The sequence below is a fragment of the Accipiter gentilis genome, chromosome 10, assembly GCF_929443795.1.
Source record: "Accipiter gentilis chromosome 10, bAccGen1.1, whole genome shotgun sequence".
Lineage (NCBI taxonomy): Eukaryota > Metazoa > Chordata > Aves > Accipitriformes > Accipitridae > Astur > Astur gentilis.
This window is the reverse complement of record NC_064889.1, coordinates 11,638,650-11,655,638: the sequence shown is the minus strand read 5'-3', so window position 1 is coordinate 11,655,638 and position 16,989 is coordinate 11,638,650. Positions and strand designations below refer to the sequence as shown.

The window sequence follows — 16,989 nt, the reverse complement described above, 5'->3', positions numbered from 1 at the left end:
GGTAAAGCAACTGCTTCAGATCATTCCTTGGATTCTAGTTGACTATTGCCATAAGGAAGACATTAATTTCTCATGCAGAAAACAGGATTTATTATCATTTCACTGGATTCTTACAGAGAAGGATACCCTTTTATGATGAAAGCAACTGGAAACATCTTGCCTTGTGGTTTCTTCCTCTATCATTTATAAGCTAATCTGTTAAAATATCTACTGGCAATCAAAAGGCAATTGGAAGTGGGTTTTAAACCATGCCAACCTAGAATTACTATTAAACTTGTGGATGCTGAGTGCAAACAATATAAAGAGATTTTTAGAATATAGCTAACTAGAAACATTCTAGACACCAGACCATATCTAGCAGTTTTTCCAGTTGTCTTATCTCTCTACAGAGCAGGCATTCTATCAGTATTACTGAAGTGAGAGAGTGCATTCAGATACTAATTTATTCCTAGTTTTTTGTGATTGAAATATTAGCCAATAACTAGTCTTAGCCTGGCTTCAAACTTCCCCCAGTCGACATACCTGTGATACTTGGAACCTCTCTTCAGCAGAGATTTTAATGTGTTAGTCATATTTCAAGGTACTTGAAGACTAAGAGTAACAAGTTTGGGGTTTGTTTGTTTATTTTCAGTAATGCTTCTACAGATAATCACGAATATACCTCTATATGGTGTTCATGTTTGGTTTTCCTCCCATTTTTTCAGTCTAGGTAAGAGTTCTTGACTAGTTCAGCTGGAATTTAATTTTTTCAAACAGCAAAATGAATTTTTTCAGCACAGTGTGCTGGTAGATTGGATTGTTGCTTTTCCATTCCATGATCAAGCATTTTGTATTTCATCTGACAAGGTATGAGTAAAGAAATCACATCTTACTTTCCACCAGTTTGTATACTGAGATTTCTAGACATTCTTCATTAAAATGACTCGTGGTGATAATAATAAAGAAGAGTATGCTTACATTTGATGATAATAATAAAAAACATTCTGGAATGAGGAGGACAGCCCTGATTAACTGTGTCGTTGAGCTAAGTCACCTACTTTCCTTCAGTATGTGATAGGGCTGCCTTAAACACATAAAGCAGGTAAAACTTAGACTTCCTTTACATTAGCATTTTGTCCCAGTTACAGCAGCTAAAGACCAACAAGATACTTTAGTGGAATTAGTATAAACTCCCAGTATAAAAAAATTTAAACTACATCTTAACAAGTAACAGCTATGAACCAAACAATCGTATTTTCTATGGTAGGAACTGAAACCAGTAAAGGCATAAGTAGTCCTTAGAGTCTCAATTTTTTTTTTTTATGATCTTTACTTGATTGAATGCTGGGCAAAGAAGAGGCAGGAAGTATTATTGTCTTATATGAGTTCATCTGGTCATTGATTCATTGCACAAAAGAAAGTAGATAGTTTCCTTTATAAGCTGCAGTTTCAAAATTGCAGTTCTTTCCTGAAGTCTGGTTAGTTTCTTTAATGCCTTAAAAGTACTTGGGTGACTAAGTACATAGGTGTAAGAACTCTCTGACATTGTCATACTTCAGCAATTAAAAGAGTTGCAGACAAGTTGCAGAACCAGCTGGTAGAATACATAAACTTCTTGACAGTAGCTACAGTGTACTGCCCTAGTGTTGTCAGAAGAGATGGTGAAGATCATTTAAAACCAAAATATTTCATGTCATTAATATTTTGCAGATGATAATTGGAATGAGTTTTAGTATTACTTTTTTAATAACAAAATAGGCGCTTCTTGACCACATGTAACTTTTAAGCAAATATTTGTGATATTGTACAGATACACAGAGAAAAAAATCAGATCTAGAGAAAAAAATCAGATCTAGATGTTTCTGCTAAGCTGAACTTGAGCTGGAAATGGTAGTGAAAGGACTGTACAGAGTAGAAAACTAAGCTATTTAAAGAGACAGAGGTGTGAGTTATGGCAAATTACTGAGCATAAATTACACCACTAATGTCATAATAAGATTTCTTTATATTATGTACTCATCTGTATTGATTCTGTCATTGTTGCTGTTCCCTCAAAAGCCATGTCCTTTTCTTTCTCTGGTAACATCATCAGCATTCTTAATTCAGATGTAACCTTTTCTCCCAGGAAAAGACTATTAGTCAGTATTGAATTTAGATTTTTTTTTTTTCCTTCCTATATGCTACTCCTTAGTCATCAGTAAAAGGAGTCCAGTAAGAACTCCATTTTAGTCATATTTTGTGTTACAGAGCAGAATAATAGATGGAAGTGATTTTATAGACATTGCTTATCAGAAGTAGCTCTTTGTGGCATAAGAGTGCCTTATACATGTGATGAGTTGTATTCACTGCTGATGGAACTGCTCCTGAGTAACAAAAAGCCCTGAGAATCCGAGTTTCTGAGTTTATCTCTTAGTCTCTGTACATTTACTTTTCACAACCTCAGAAATGTTACTTTATTTCTTTCATGCTTCTGCTGAGATTTGTAGGTATGTCTGGAAGTTGTAATTTGGGTCTACCTTTATATTTTGTTCTTGAAAAGAAAAATCTGATATCAAAACTGCACCAAAGACTGTTTATGTGAAAATATAAAGGAAATGCATAAACAGCCTATGAATCCCTTTCCCTTTCTTACAGAATAGTGCAGGTGTATCAGAAGGAGGTATGGGAGAAACAGATTATCTCCTAAATTTATAGGATAAGAGTTATGATAGCGCTTGGAAAGTGGTAATTCTCTTAAGGGTTAAAATAAACTTTCCTATACTCTAGCCAAGTGCTCTACCCACTCAACTAAGATATGAAAGGGATCACAATTTTTTATCTTGTAACTCCAAGGAACTCTACAAACAGAGAAACAGAGGGATGCCTTTAAGGATTTTAATGTGGCCAACAGGCATTTGGGGAATTTTCTGTGCAAAAATTTGTGTCAATATGGACTTGATACATTAGAAAAATTAGATGAAAATCTAGAAGATTGTACTTTTAAAAAATGCATCCAAATTACACAAATAGTTTGAACTAGACTCTTATCTCTCCTTGTATATCTGTCAAACTTCAGCAATAACTTGAAGTTAGCAGAACTGCTTACTCCTTGATTAGCTTTTCAAGAATTCCTGTTTGAAATTTTACAGGTCAAGAATGATGGGTCTAGATTTGCTCTGAGAGGTTCAAGACCCTTTTCACCTGCTTACTAGCTACTACCACATCCAATTACATTCATCCACTTCCTTTTCAAGTTTTGTTCGTTTCTCTTGTTTCAGATCTGCTCTTTTGCCGATTTCTCTACTTCTTCCATTTTGTCCTTCCTCTCAAGTCTCAGGTGAAGTGTGCTGTAGTTGTCATCCACACACATAAGGAACTCAGCCTCCCAGATTCCAATTTTTTCTGCACTTTTCATATTGACTTAACTCTCCTTGTTTTATGTTTAACTGTCCTATGAAAGATTTTCTGATCCATGATTTTCATGATTCCATGATGATACCGCATGCTGAAAGTTCACAGCTACATGAATTTCTGGATTTAAAAGAGAAATTAAGGTTTGGGGAGGTGGGTGGGTTTAGGACAGTGTCACAACCTTCAATAGTGTGTCACTGATGTTTCGGTATTGCTTTTAATCTGTTTTATCTCTTTCTGGTCTAGGAGGTTTATAATCTTATTTTGATTAGATGTTATAATCCTATGACAATGACAACCACAGAGATGCATATTGTCAAAGGTAAACTAAGTGTAGGATGTTATTACCTCATCTGGTTCTAGGAAGGTCTCCGTCCTGTTTTTGCAAATGAATTTGTCTTGTAGGACTTCCTATCTCCACCTTATCAATTCTCCACAAGCTTTATGCAAATTGTGGTTTTTTTTCTTTCCCTTGTTGGTCTCTTTTCATTATGGCCACGTTGATGCTAAGGAAGCTATTTAAATAGACATCAAGGATAGTAGAGGGAATTCAAAATGAGTCCTTGGTATTATAATATTGCAACAGTTCTGCTAAGGGAGCATTAATTTTGAGAACCATGTTCAGATTTTTCTCTTCCCTGTAAATGTTGAGACCAGATTTTCCTTCTAGACAATTTTTTCAGCACTGTGAATACTCTTGTCTTCATTAGCGTTAATACTGACTTGCTCTGGTGTAAGGTGAAGAATATCAGCAAATGTACTTTTAATGCTGTTTTGCTGATGCTTGGTTTTTAATAACATTTTTTAGTTTGGGCATTAGGAAATAATTTTAGTGTTTTGGGGGGCTTTGTGGGTTTTTTTTTAGTTTGGGGAGGGTGTTCCCAAAATATTGAAAAAAATATAGTGAAGGAAAAAATTTTACAAGTTGAATTGGTGGCACTTTGAGGCCACAGCACCTGAGGCTAGCATGAAGTCATTTCAGTTGGCTAGCATCAGCTCCCTGTAATGTGACAAGAAGCATGATGGGAAAAAGAAATTAGGTCAGAACTTTTTTGCAAGCAACTTTATTTTTTCCAAAAGCTGAGATGGCCCCAGAGGCCTGTTAGCACAATTTAGAATATCTGTTGGTCTTTGGCTTGCATCTTGGTATGAAGCATTCAACAGATTTGTGATCAGAAGGCAGAGGGAGAATCATAGCTGTAGTCACAGAGCCTGTTTTGCTGCCTCAGCCAGTATCTGAGCATCTGTCAATATATCCTAATGTGTGATTAATTCATATCTTTACTATAGAAATATGATTAGCAAACATAATTTCAAAATTTTCATTACATTAATATGCATACTCATTTGAGCACACAACTTGTGCAAATTTGAGTGGATAACAGTCCTTTAGAATAGTCTAGTCTACCCCAAAATTTTCTGACAGCTTCTTGAATTGGCCAGGATAACAGGTTTTCTTCTATGGAGGGATTTGGCTCTTCTTTTTTTCATTTCTTAATATAGTATTTTTAGCTCATATTAAGACTCTCTTAATCCAACTTTCATTTTCAGAGAAAGTGCTAGGTATTTCTTTGGTGGCATTTTAATATATTGAGGACCAGGAAAAGCTGTGAATCCAGTCCTATAATTACTTCTACAATGCTGGTATTTTCTCCCAGTATTCAAATACAATTTTAGATCTCCAATTTCAGTTTTGCACTCAGCAAAAATTATGTATTGCTACCCAAGCGTGGATTAGTGGGTCTTCAGACGGTGTGGCTGTCTCGTAATTATTTTCATTAACTTGCATCGTTCCATTTTTATGTTTTTACAAAAGCCACTGGCTACATTTTGTGATTATAATATGCAGCAATGATACATTTCTTCTTCCCTTCCTCACCCCCTAGTTCAATCTTCAAAAAATTAATCTCAATATTCATAAGATCAGACCAGCATTATAAGTTATTAAAGCTGCCTAGGCATTTTATTTATCACATTTAACTACATAAATTTAATTATGCTATAAACCAGACTCATCTAATCTGAAATATTATATAATCCTGAGAATTTCAAGAAAATGAAGTATCCCAGTACCCTAAAATGTATGTCCAATACTGAGTGATTTAAAAAAACAAAACAGTGAAACCTCATCTCTTCATTTTTGTCATTATTTTCATCTGGAAATGAACTCACTTACACAGACCTTCAAGAGTGGCTATGATTCCTTCAAATTTTTTTATGACTAGGAATTAAAAAAAGAAGAAAAAGAAAAAAGCTCTTTATATTAAACAGTGAGATGTTTCATTTTTAGTGACAAAAATACCAACATTTTTGCAATGATTTAGTTTGATCAAATACAAGTATTGTGACATAAAATTGATGCCTTTCATAAAATAATTAATGTTAAATATTTGTGGTATCACTATAACTTGAACTGTAATTTTCTAAGAACCACTAGTGATAGGTACAGTGTCATAACTCTCAATTTGTAATTCAGTCTTCTAAAGCAGAGGACTGAATTGGGAGGAAAAAGGTTGGAAGTTTTTGAACAGTTAAATATATCAAGTATACAGCAAAAAGTACCAGACTGAGAATTACAATTTCCAAATAGGGTATTGAATAGTTTAGTAGAACTGTCTGCTTAAATGGGCTGAAAGGAAAACAGCTGATCAAGTCCTCATCTTCAAAAAAATGGTACATGTATATATACATACATGCATACGTATAGATAATCTGTCATGTTCTTCAGCATACAGGCTACCTACCAGTTACAGAACAGAAATTATTACGTGTTTTAATACTGGGAGTTGCATCAGAATTGCTACACTAAACTGACAGTCTAGAAAAAAAGAAAATTAGTTTTTATTAGAAGATATTGTTCTTATCAGAGTTCATTTTGAGTGTTTTTATTATAGCTTTCAAGTCCTATATTTGTCTGTAATAAAGAAGAAAATAATTTAAGTTGAATGAACAGTGTGGGCCTGATGAATGCTAGCAGGATCAGACTAAATAGTGTATTGTTGTTGCTGCTGTGACTAAATGGAAATGATTTATTGTAATGTTTTAAAGCTATTCATGTGTCTTATTTTAATTTTCTTCGGCATCTTATTGACAGCCCAAATATTTGGGAATCTCTATGAAGAATTTTTCTTTATAACTGATGTACAGACAGGTGCAGTCCAAATTATCTTAAAATGTCGTGTGACACCAGACATCAGCATAAGGCAGATCCTATTCTCTCTGGAAAATTGCACCAGAGCTGCATTCTGCTTGCACTGAAGATGTATTTATGCTTTTCTCACCTCCATATCCTGTTGGTTTTGGGTGATGTTTTGAACTAATGAATTTACCAGCTCCCAGTTTAGCTACAAATAAATAAAAAAATCACTTCCCTAGTAGGTGAGTCCTGACTTGGTAACTCTAGAATATTTAATTTTCTGTTGTCTAGTTGCTGGCAGAGATGAAGTGAAGCTAACTGATTATGTAGGGTGACAGCTTGTCTGATTAAGGATTTGTGTGTGAACCTAACACATCACTATATTTTGTACTATACCTGAAGAGAGACAAGGAAAATGGGTCCATACAAGCCCTACTCAAGACTGTGAAGCAGAATTGATCAACTATAGGGCAAAACTTCTTGCTGCTGTCCCAGCCAGCTTGTTCACACTACAGGCAGTTAGAGTATTTCAGGCATAGTGTATCATACATGCACTCAGCTCTCATTTGAGTATAGAGGAAAATTTCCTAATGGGGAAAAGATAAGAAATGTCATTTCACCAAAACTGTACAGTTCCAGAAAGTATAGGAATATTTGTACCATTCCTTTTAAATTCCTTGCAGAAATTAGAATAATTAATGATTCTCATGTGATAAGTTTGTGTCTTTTATACATTATTTTGTCCTTTTGCCTACAAATATCTTTTGGACCAACAGGCCTCTATGCTGTACAGGAACTCTTTACTGGGTCAGTCACAGTTGTTAACATATCTTCTACCCAATGCAGTGAATAGCTCAGAAATTATTAATCCACTGTAAGGCCATTGATATGAAGGCAGCTTGTAGTCCATCATTCCTTACTACACTGGTAAAAAATACCATGACCTATCACTGAAAGGTGATAAGAAGTAATTTCAAACTTGGCTCCTTTGTTAGTCTACTACTTACTTTTTTTTTAATGACCATGACAACTTTAATGTCAAAACTAAGTTCTTGTACAGAACTGTTAGCAATAATATCAACAGTTTAGAGCAGGACCATTATGAAAGAACATTCTGAATTCTTTTCTAGTTAAAGGGTTTTCAGCAAGAAGAATACCTAGTACTGTTGTCACAAGTTTGTTAGTATTGAGGAATTTATTGATCTCTCTCTTTTAAAGACTGCAGGTTAAGCTTTAGTTTTTCAAAATCTTGCAAATAATTCCCCTTTTACGTCAGGGTTTCTTCAGAACCTAGAACAAGGAATGCATTCTTCCCTTATACTGTTTTTATGTCTTTAGGTTTGGTCAATATGGATCAAAATGAAACTGCAAACTGTTTTCTTAGAGCTCCAAAACTGCATTTAACTGTTGCAGAATAAGGACTTGTCTGTGAACCGATAGGTGATCATACAATAAAGTAGAACTTGGGTCTTGTCCTGTAGCTAAATAAAATATGCATTCTGGGGAATATTTAAAGGTATGTTTATTTCAAGTTTTCGCTTTGGAAACTAGTACCATAAGAGCAACTCACATGACTTAAAACAACTCTAAGTCCTTATAATAGGAAATTTTTATCTGTATTCAGAGAATTACCCACAATACAGCCTGTAAGTATAATGCCAATTAATGACATACAACTTAAGAAACTTCCTGCAAGAGCTTATCTATTAACAATAAAGTGCCTCATAACTTGAAGATATCACAGAGAAAGAATACCCAAAGGCATTTTCACCTTACTCAACTTTTAAAAATCTTGAAATTTTTTTCTGTAGTCTCTCAAGAAAACAATATTTTGAATCAATTTATACCCTTATTCTTCATTTTATTCTGAGTGTGATCTGTGACTCAATCCTGCACAGTGCCAAGAGACTGAGTGCCATTTTGAAAAAAAGGGTTTGAGAATGTTTAGCATATCTCGGGATCAAGCAATTTAGTCCAACACCAAATGTCTGCTTTTTTTAAAAAATAACATACAATTTAAGGATGAAAGCATCACTTCATTTCTGAACTGTGTTATGAGTGTAAAATATATCTATTTTCTTTGCAAGAGAAAAGGTGTAAATTCATTGTCAAACAGGATTTTCCTGAAGAACATCAATGCTTGAGGAGCTCAGAAGTTCTCCTACTAGGAAAGTTCTCCTACTAGCTGTGTGAAACTAGTTGTTGCTTTGTGGTATGATAGTGAAATGTGATTTATTTGTTTGTTTGTTTTTGTTTTTTTGTTCTTCCTTTTTTAACTAATGGAAAAAGGGATACAATTTATGGAAAAACTTCAATAGTTATAATTTATTTGGGAAAAAAATTACATTTCTGTCATTTAACTTTGGCACCATATGAAAAAGAATACTGAGTTATTAAGACAGAGGAGAGATCTTTGAGGTCTAAATGGTTGATGGTGTTGGGAGAGCTGGGCAAGGGGCTTTTAGAACTTAATCTCAGTCCTATTTGAATTTGTGGAGAAAGACTCTTGATTCCACAGGGTTTTTTAAAGTTGAACCCATCCATTTTGGACATTGAATCTTGTGTATATCAGTGTAAATATTAGGAGATCTTTATCAAGGTCTTTGCAGGTGTGTTGAACTACAAGATTAAATGAATGTGTAGATGATCCTGAACATTACATTTAATCTTTTAAAATCCATATAAGAAAACGTTCAAAATGTCTTTGTTTATTACAAGATACAAGAAATGGGTTTGTTCTTTCTGTGGGATTTATCTGTGTGTCAACAGCTCCAAATGTATAATGTCTAAATTACTTTTGAACTTTAATATTTGGCAGCTGTGATGAGTTCTTCATCACAGTAACCCAAACTGTGGGACTGGAGTGTGCAGCAGTATTTTCTGACTCATTATTTCTAGAATTAGCTTTAACAGTTAATTGTTCCCTTGATGCTAATTGATCTCTTGAATCCAAAGCACAGATTTCAGTGTTATCCATGCCACAGTGCCTATTGGTTTTGTCCCAAATGTTTGTCTTCACGTTGCGGTTTTGTAAGTTTATTTTTTATGCCATTTTAGGGATTTGTCCCCTGCTATGTGAAAGTACTCTTTGACCTTAAGGATAGCTTCCCAAATTCCTTTTGCAATTTGTTCTACTTGGAGAGCTGCCCACTAAGTAGTCTGATAGCCCAGATTCATTTCATTACTCTTTTATGGTGTAACTGTGCTGGTGTCTCACATATCTTAGAGACAGGACTTTGGGCAAGAAAGCACCCCTATTTCTCTGCAGATCAGAAATGGACCTGTCTGTAGTACTGATACTGCCAAAGATTAAGTTTCGCCAGAACTTCAAAGTATGAGAATTAATGAACAGATGGTGAACAAATACCCCTAACAATATAGATGCCATTATGCCATTTTACCTTTCCTCTCTGATTTTAGTACAGTTAGGGTTCACCCAAGCTGAACTTTTCAAGTCCGCTATCAAGCATGCTCGCATGCTCCAAGAAAGTAAATTTGTTGCTCCGCATCTGTTGAAAGTAAAGCATGGAAATAATTACTTCCAGTCTATTGCTGTGTCCATTTCTTCCAGAAGCCTGTGGCATAGTAAGGGGACCAAATAGAAGCCCATTTTATTCCAAGTGAGACAGAAAAATTATTGTAGGCTTTGCCTTAAAAAAAAAAACCAAACCCAAACAAAAACCCCAACAAAAAAACCCAACAAAAACCCAAACAAACCCCAGTGATACAGAGGCTGACCAAAGGTCCATCTAGCCCAGCATCCTGCTCCTCCTGATGGTGGCCAACAGCAGACACCTAGGAAATTGTCAGAAAAGAGTAAGCACAGCATATGATATTTCCTTAGGATACTTTCCTAGCCTTCTAGTCTTCTAATACCTTGTAATTCAGAGATTGCTTAAACCAGAATTGGTGTCCTTTTTTGTAACAACTATTAATGTATTTCACTTCTCTTAAATAATTTGGAGTTCTGATTTATGAGTTCAGTGGGCTTGTGTTGATTCATCTTGAAGATATCAGCAGTTGAGCTATCAGAATAGAGGGATATATCTGTCTCTGAACTGCTTAGTCTGGCATATTAGCATAACCCAGCATTGATTTCAGTTTATATCAATATGCCAGGCAGTAAATTGTGACAGCTGAGGTCTCTGATCCATAATTCCTTTTGGATTTAGCTGCAGCTGTTGAACTGTAACATCTATATCCAACAGGAATCATCAGCCAGAGTCTTGGCTTAATTAATATGTAATTTGTCAACTCTATAGTGGTGGGGGGTTGTAATCCTCAAGTCAGCAGAGGAGTATTTGGGACAAAGTACTGAGTCTTTGGAAGGAAGTGAAAATTCTGTCACTAATTTCACTTAAATCTTTTTTCACACAATGATTGTGATGTGTATAAATAAAATCAGGGCTTTCAGATGATAAACTCTTTGCTGTGACATGTGTTTTTTAATACATAGATATAGAGAGATAGAAATAGAAGAACAATTGAAAAGGGTATTTGAAACAGTGTCTAACAGAAAGACCATGAAGGGGAATATTTTGGGTCTTGAAAAACATGGTATCCCAGCTTCTCCAAGAATCTCAAAGTATCTTTGAATTGGATCTGACAAGGTATATAGCAATTTTCCAACATCCACTGTGGAAAAAAATCAGGCGGATAATACCTGCGTTACCTATTGTGAAAAGTCAGGGAAAACGAGGCATATTGTTACAAGATCAGTATGTATTCTTTTCAATCCTGTTGGTGTGTCAGCCTTTTATTGTTTGAAGTGGCTCCAAGTTGTTCTTTGCTGTTGTTTCCAAGTTGTATGTGAGATCTAATATGGGGTTTAAATGTGTGCTTAATGAAAAAGGTTAAACCAGGCAAGAGAAAATAACGATGGCCACCATAGAATTATCTTACAACATAGCAAGTTCTGTTTTCCACATTCACATGGACTCATATGAGAAGATGTGATTAAGTATTAAGTTTGTATCAAATTTATGACAGCAATGATATCCTGTACCATGTTGGGCTCCAGATATACAAGTCCTTTTGGTGTAAAGCTACTGTTAGAACTTCTAAATCCATGATAAGAAGTTTCCAGAGGAATTAAGTAATCTTTCAATTACTCTTTTTTTTTTTGGATGAATGCCAGGAGAAAAAGTCAGCCACACCAAGAACACTCTCGTTAATTTTTCATAAGAATTAGAACACTTACCTTCTTTAGCTGATAATTGGTAATTTTCATTTTAACTGTAAATACAGATATTATAAGCAGTTCTTAAGGATGCAAACCTGTAAGCCCCAGGTCTTTATTTTTTTCTTTGCCTTTTCATCTCCTACAGTGCTGGCTGTGGGCTGTATGGAATCGATAGCATGCCAGACCTGCGTAGAAAGAAATCTTTTCCCATTGTTCGAGATGTGGTAAGTAACTTCTGATGCCATTAAACTGTTGATTCATTTGTCAGTTGTCTAGATCTTTCTTGTAATTACTATTGTGCATGTGAATGATTGTCAAAAATTGTTTTGTGGAGAGAAGGTATCTTGAGAGAATGGATTGAAGCCAGTAAAAGTCAATGATGCAGTTGTTATAATGTACTAGATAAATCTGAATATTTCATCGAATATTTAGATATTACTCATGGAATCAAGTAATGTGCATTTCATGCAATTATAAACTACTCATTTGCATGTTGAATTAGCTTGTGAGGACAGCTGTTATTGTGTGTTTGGGATACCGATTGACTTGATTTATTATAATACTGAAAGAAGGAAGTTCCTTTTAAAAAGCAACCCTGCTTCAGTATGAATGTTTTAAAGATTTATGCATACTTTTGGTACAAGATGAGGTATGTTATTTTAGCAGTCATTGTAGACAATAATAATAATCTAGGGAAATAAATTTCTGAAAGTTGAAAAGAATGGCAGTTCTTTTCAGATTTATTCTGACTTGCAGTCTAAACAAGATTGAGTAGAATCTCGCTGCTCTGTGGAATTTCAAATGCCATTCACATTTCATTTTTTCTTTTCCTGAAGTACTGAATTCATAATTCAATAAAATATATATTTAGTCTCTGGTCGTGGTGAGCCCCCAAATCAATTTCTCATTGTAAAGAAATGATGGGGAGTCAGCCAAAGTAAATGGTTATTATAGTTGTCTTTAAAAGATCAATCTTTGCCAAGTTATTGCTCAATGTATCCTCAGTTACTCTACGGTGATATACCGTACTATCTGAATTGTCACAAAGAGAAAGCACAGCCACCATTTTAGAGTAGAATTCCTTCTGAAATCAATGAAAAGTTGCAATTTATGACATAGTAGAGCCTGCATTCATTGAAACCATCTTTTTGACAGTAGCCACTCCACTGTAAGTTGTATTTTACATGACTATAATTTACAGCCATGTTGTGACACTTTTATGCATATTAAATAGTCCTTTGCTTTATTCTTAATTATTAGAACAGTTTACAGACAGGTATAACTCAGAATGAGTTAAGACATCAGAATCTTAATATTAACTCTTCACTTTGAAAAACAATGATTATCAAAGTGAAACTAAAATGAAAATTCACATTTTGAATGGTGGAATAAAACTTTCATTTTATTATTCTAATATGTCAATGATTACTATGTAATGATTACTACTTTACTGTCCAGTCATTGAAGGATAACTCCTCTTGAAGGAATTCTACCTTTAATAAGTGTAAGTTGCAGAGTTTTAAAACTGAAATTTATTCTGGAATTTAATCATTATAGATTTACAGTATAGCTCTTAACTATATATTCTTTAAGTATATACTTCTTTAAAATAGTAAATTATATTACAATTCAGTTCTGCAGCTGTAAACCTAAAGCAATTTTACCAGCTCAAGAGGAACTTATTTCAGACTTAGTGTAGGTCATCTTCATCTCTGAAAGATTATTTGTATTCAAAGGTATGTGCATTTTAAGCAATCTCCTGTGAGCCCTGAGCTTGTAATAGGTTGATTCCAAAATGTGTCATTTAAATCAGTAATTTAATTCTCAAGTCTTGTAAGATCTGATATGTTGTAAATGATCTTTTATTATGTTTACTTAGATTACTGTTTCAGAAAAATAGAAATAATATTGCTAGAAATGAGTGCTAGAATCTTTTGACACTGAAATAGATATAATCTAATTTTTTTTTTGCAATAATTCTGACAAATTATTAATATTCTTCATAATTTCTTTCCTATCTTGGCTGGATTTTTCAGGCTATGGTAAGTGCTTTTGTACTGATAAATGTTATAAAAATGTTCATAATAACTCTTAGTGATTTCATGAATGTCATAGTTTATGTGATGACCTTTTACTGGAAAATAGAAAAACTACTTTATGACCAAGAATTTAATCCTAAGTGAAGTTGTGCCTTATTATGTGAATGTCTTGTCCTGCATCATATATGCCAAAATTATTCAAAAAAGTTTATGTTAAAAAGTTATCTGTGTATTCCAAATATCCTCTCTAATGATACAAGCAGATTGTTTAGGACCCAGTCATGATGCTTCCCTGTGGAACTGAACAGCCTTAGATACCTAGATAAAGAGAAGTTGAAAGTGTTCCCTACTTTTAAATCCTCTTGTATCACTGAACTAAATTCTTTGATCTCTCTTGTAACAGGTGAATTTCCCGAAGCAAATAGAGACTTTTAGGTACTATGGTGTAATTTTTTTTCTCATAACTAAATTAATGCGCGATGGAAATATTTTCTTTTTCCACCAACTTTGGCACTTGTAAAGGTCCCTCCCTATTTTCCTAGTCACTTTGCACTTCCAGTTTCTCTCCATTAGTTTTCATGCTTTCAGCATGGTACCTCAATATAAGGCTTATCAAAATGATGTACATCTTCTTAAAATGGTATCTTTGACTCCTATTTTGTTCCATAAATTCACATTTTGAAAAATCCGGTCTTCAACAGCAGCCTTGCTAGTTCTTTCTCCTCAGTCTCTGAGATGAGTTTTTCACTAATGCATTAGGAGACTCTGCTTTCCCTGCTTGTTTTGTATTGAGTCATTGGAGAGGATAAGGCAGTCAAAATCTATCTACAGGAACAGTTCTTTGCTGCAGTCATGAGTTTCACTATGGGTTGTGAGAGTTGTAATAGAATATACCTGGTATAGGAGGGTAAGACAATGAAAGGAGAAATGATTGTTTAAGTGGAGTAACAATACAGAGAGCTGTTTGAATAACAATACAGAGATCTTGAACAGACCTCTGTTTAATGTAGAGCCAGAAAGAGTCAAGTGCACTTGCTGATGTAGTTGCTGTATCTTCTGATTTTAAACAAACGTTTTCTCTCTCTTTATAATAGTTAGAGCTTTTATTTGAGATGGGACTACAACCGGGGAGAGGAATAGCAATAATTATGTTGCAGGTTAGAAGTACTTATTTCACAATGGCCAAATAGGTGTGGTGATCTGCCCAGTCATAGACAGAGTAGCTATCTCTATTCTTTGTCCGTCTATGCTTTAGTCTTTGCATTTGTTAATGCAAGTCATCATTTCAACTGTTATGAACACTCTAGAAAATTCCTGGTTTCACTTGATTTAAAGGTTACTTTATACTGTACAATCACTGTAATCAGGCAAATTTCTTCTTTTGGTCATTCAAGAATGTATTATTACTTAGCTTTATCATTTGATTATAAGAACACAAGAATAAATTGTGAATCCTTGCTGCTGTTGTAAAACCGTCTGTTTGGTTCGTACAGTTTAAGTGAACACACCAGATAAAACAACTGCTCATTTCAGCTAAAACAGTAATGCACTGATACTTCTTTTATGTGTCTCCAAAACAAAAGCATTTATAGAGGCTAGAACTCAATTATGGTAGTTTAAACTCTTTTAAGATTGAAGACATTTGTATAAATTGCAGCTGCCGTATTCTCAGGTTTTGTACATTGTCAGAGTAATAATGAGATAAAAGCTAAATATCCGGACTATTTTACATTAAATCTGCTATTTGCAGTCCATTTTCTTAACTCCTTTTATCATTAATAGACAAATTGGATTAAATATTTTGATATTCATACATTAAATAGATAGGCCATAAAAATCAAAATGTGTTTGTATATTTGTGGGGGTTTTTAAATTCAGCTAAATGGAAATCATAATAATATGATTACATTCCTTTATTTCACACATTTCTGTGTGTTCCAGGAATTAAGAATTAGTTGTGGGGAAATTAAGAAATTATTGATGTACTTGTTTGGTTTTGTTGTCTTCCATGCCATTTCTGACTAACCTTATTATTCAGAATTATTTTAGAGGCTGGATGGAGCATGCTCTTGTGTCTGTGCTATGAAAACAAATATGAAGGAAAAAGTAAATGGTATTACAGTGATGTCTAGTAATGATTGTGTAGTTAGGCTAAGTTGCCATTTCCTTTCTAAATCCATTTTCTGGGCTTAATACCGCAGTTCTGTTGAACATTTCAGGATCAGACATCAACTTTTTAAATAGAAAAATTGTAGGAACAGGGTAAGTAATTTCAGAGAATAGCAGTTTTTCCTTTTGAGTCATTTCTTCCTCCTTCCTGCCCCCACCTCCCCTCCCCCAAGCAACAGAGGACAAATCTGTTGTCTAAAATAATAAAGTCAAGATCCCTAGAGTGATTATAGAATCAGCACAGAATCAGAATGGTTTGGGTTGAAAGGGACCTTAAAGATCATCTAGTCCCAACCCCCCTGCCATGGGCAGGGTCACCTTCGTCTAGACCAGATTGCTCAAAGCCCTATCCAACCTGGCCTTGATAAATTACCTGTAGTTGCTCAAAAAGAAACAGTTCTGAAATCATGCAGCTTTTAAATTCTGAAAGCAGTATTATTTTTTTTTTTTGTCAGATTCACCTCTGGTGAGTAAGTTTTACATTGCATTAAAAATTTAACAGTATTTGTAAAGTGGTAATAAATATCTTGTCTTCAACTTTTTTTTCCTGGTGATAGCAGTCTATAGATACTTTTTACTTTAAAAGTTGTGAAGGAGAAGATGATCAGGAAAACTGAAATGCTCTGTAAAAACAGAGAAGGGACTACTGCATGGCACAGCCAGCATTCATGAACAGTGGCAAAACGTTGGCTTGACTGCTCCTTCCCCCCTGCTACTTTAGCTGCTCAAAACACAGCTTTCTTTTATTTCTTCATGGCAGGTGGCTCTTTTTTCACCCACACAATTTTTCATTTAACATTTAATTGTGGCTTGAGTCTAATTCTCTTTTACTTATAGTTACCACTTTTCAATGTTTTTGCTAGAATGACTTCTAATTATATTTATTTATTTAAGCTGCTAAGGAAAACTTGGAGATTATACATAAGACAATGTAGACAGAAGTTATTAGGGGGTCTAAGAGGACTTGAGCACAAAGGAGACTAAGTTATTTTAAATCCTACATCAGGATTTTGGAAAAACATTTAAAAATTAAATAGGCAGTGTTCTGCTTTATCATCTCTTATTGGTTTGGGGTTTTTTTAATATATTTGTCC

General features: G+C 34.4%; 1 protein-coding gene across 1 annotated transcript in view; it reads left to right on the top strand.

Annotated features, from left to right (window-relative positions):
* Positions 1-16,989, top strand: part of UNC13C (unc-13 homolog C) — a 239,064-nt gene that overhangs the window by 75,973 nt on the left and 146,102 nt on the right. Inside the window, exon 7 of the mRNA XM_049812315.1 lies at positions 11,833-11,911. Within this exon, the coding sequence (XP_049668272.1) occupies positions 11,833-11,911 (79 nt within the window). The remainder of the gene's footprint in view (positions 1-11,832; positions 11,912-16,989) is intronic.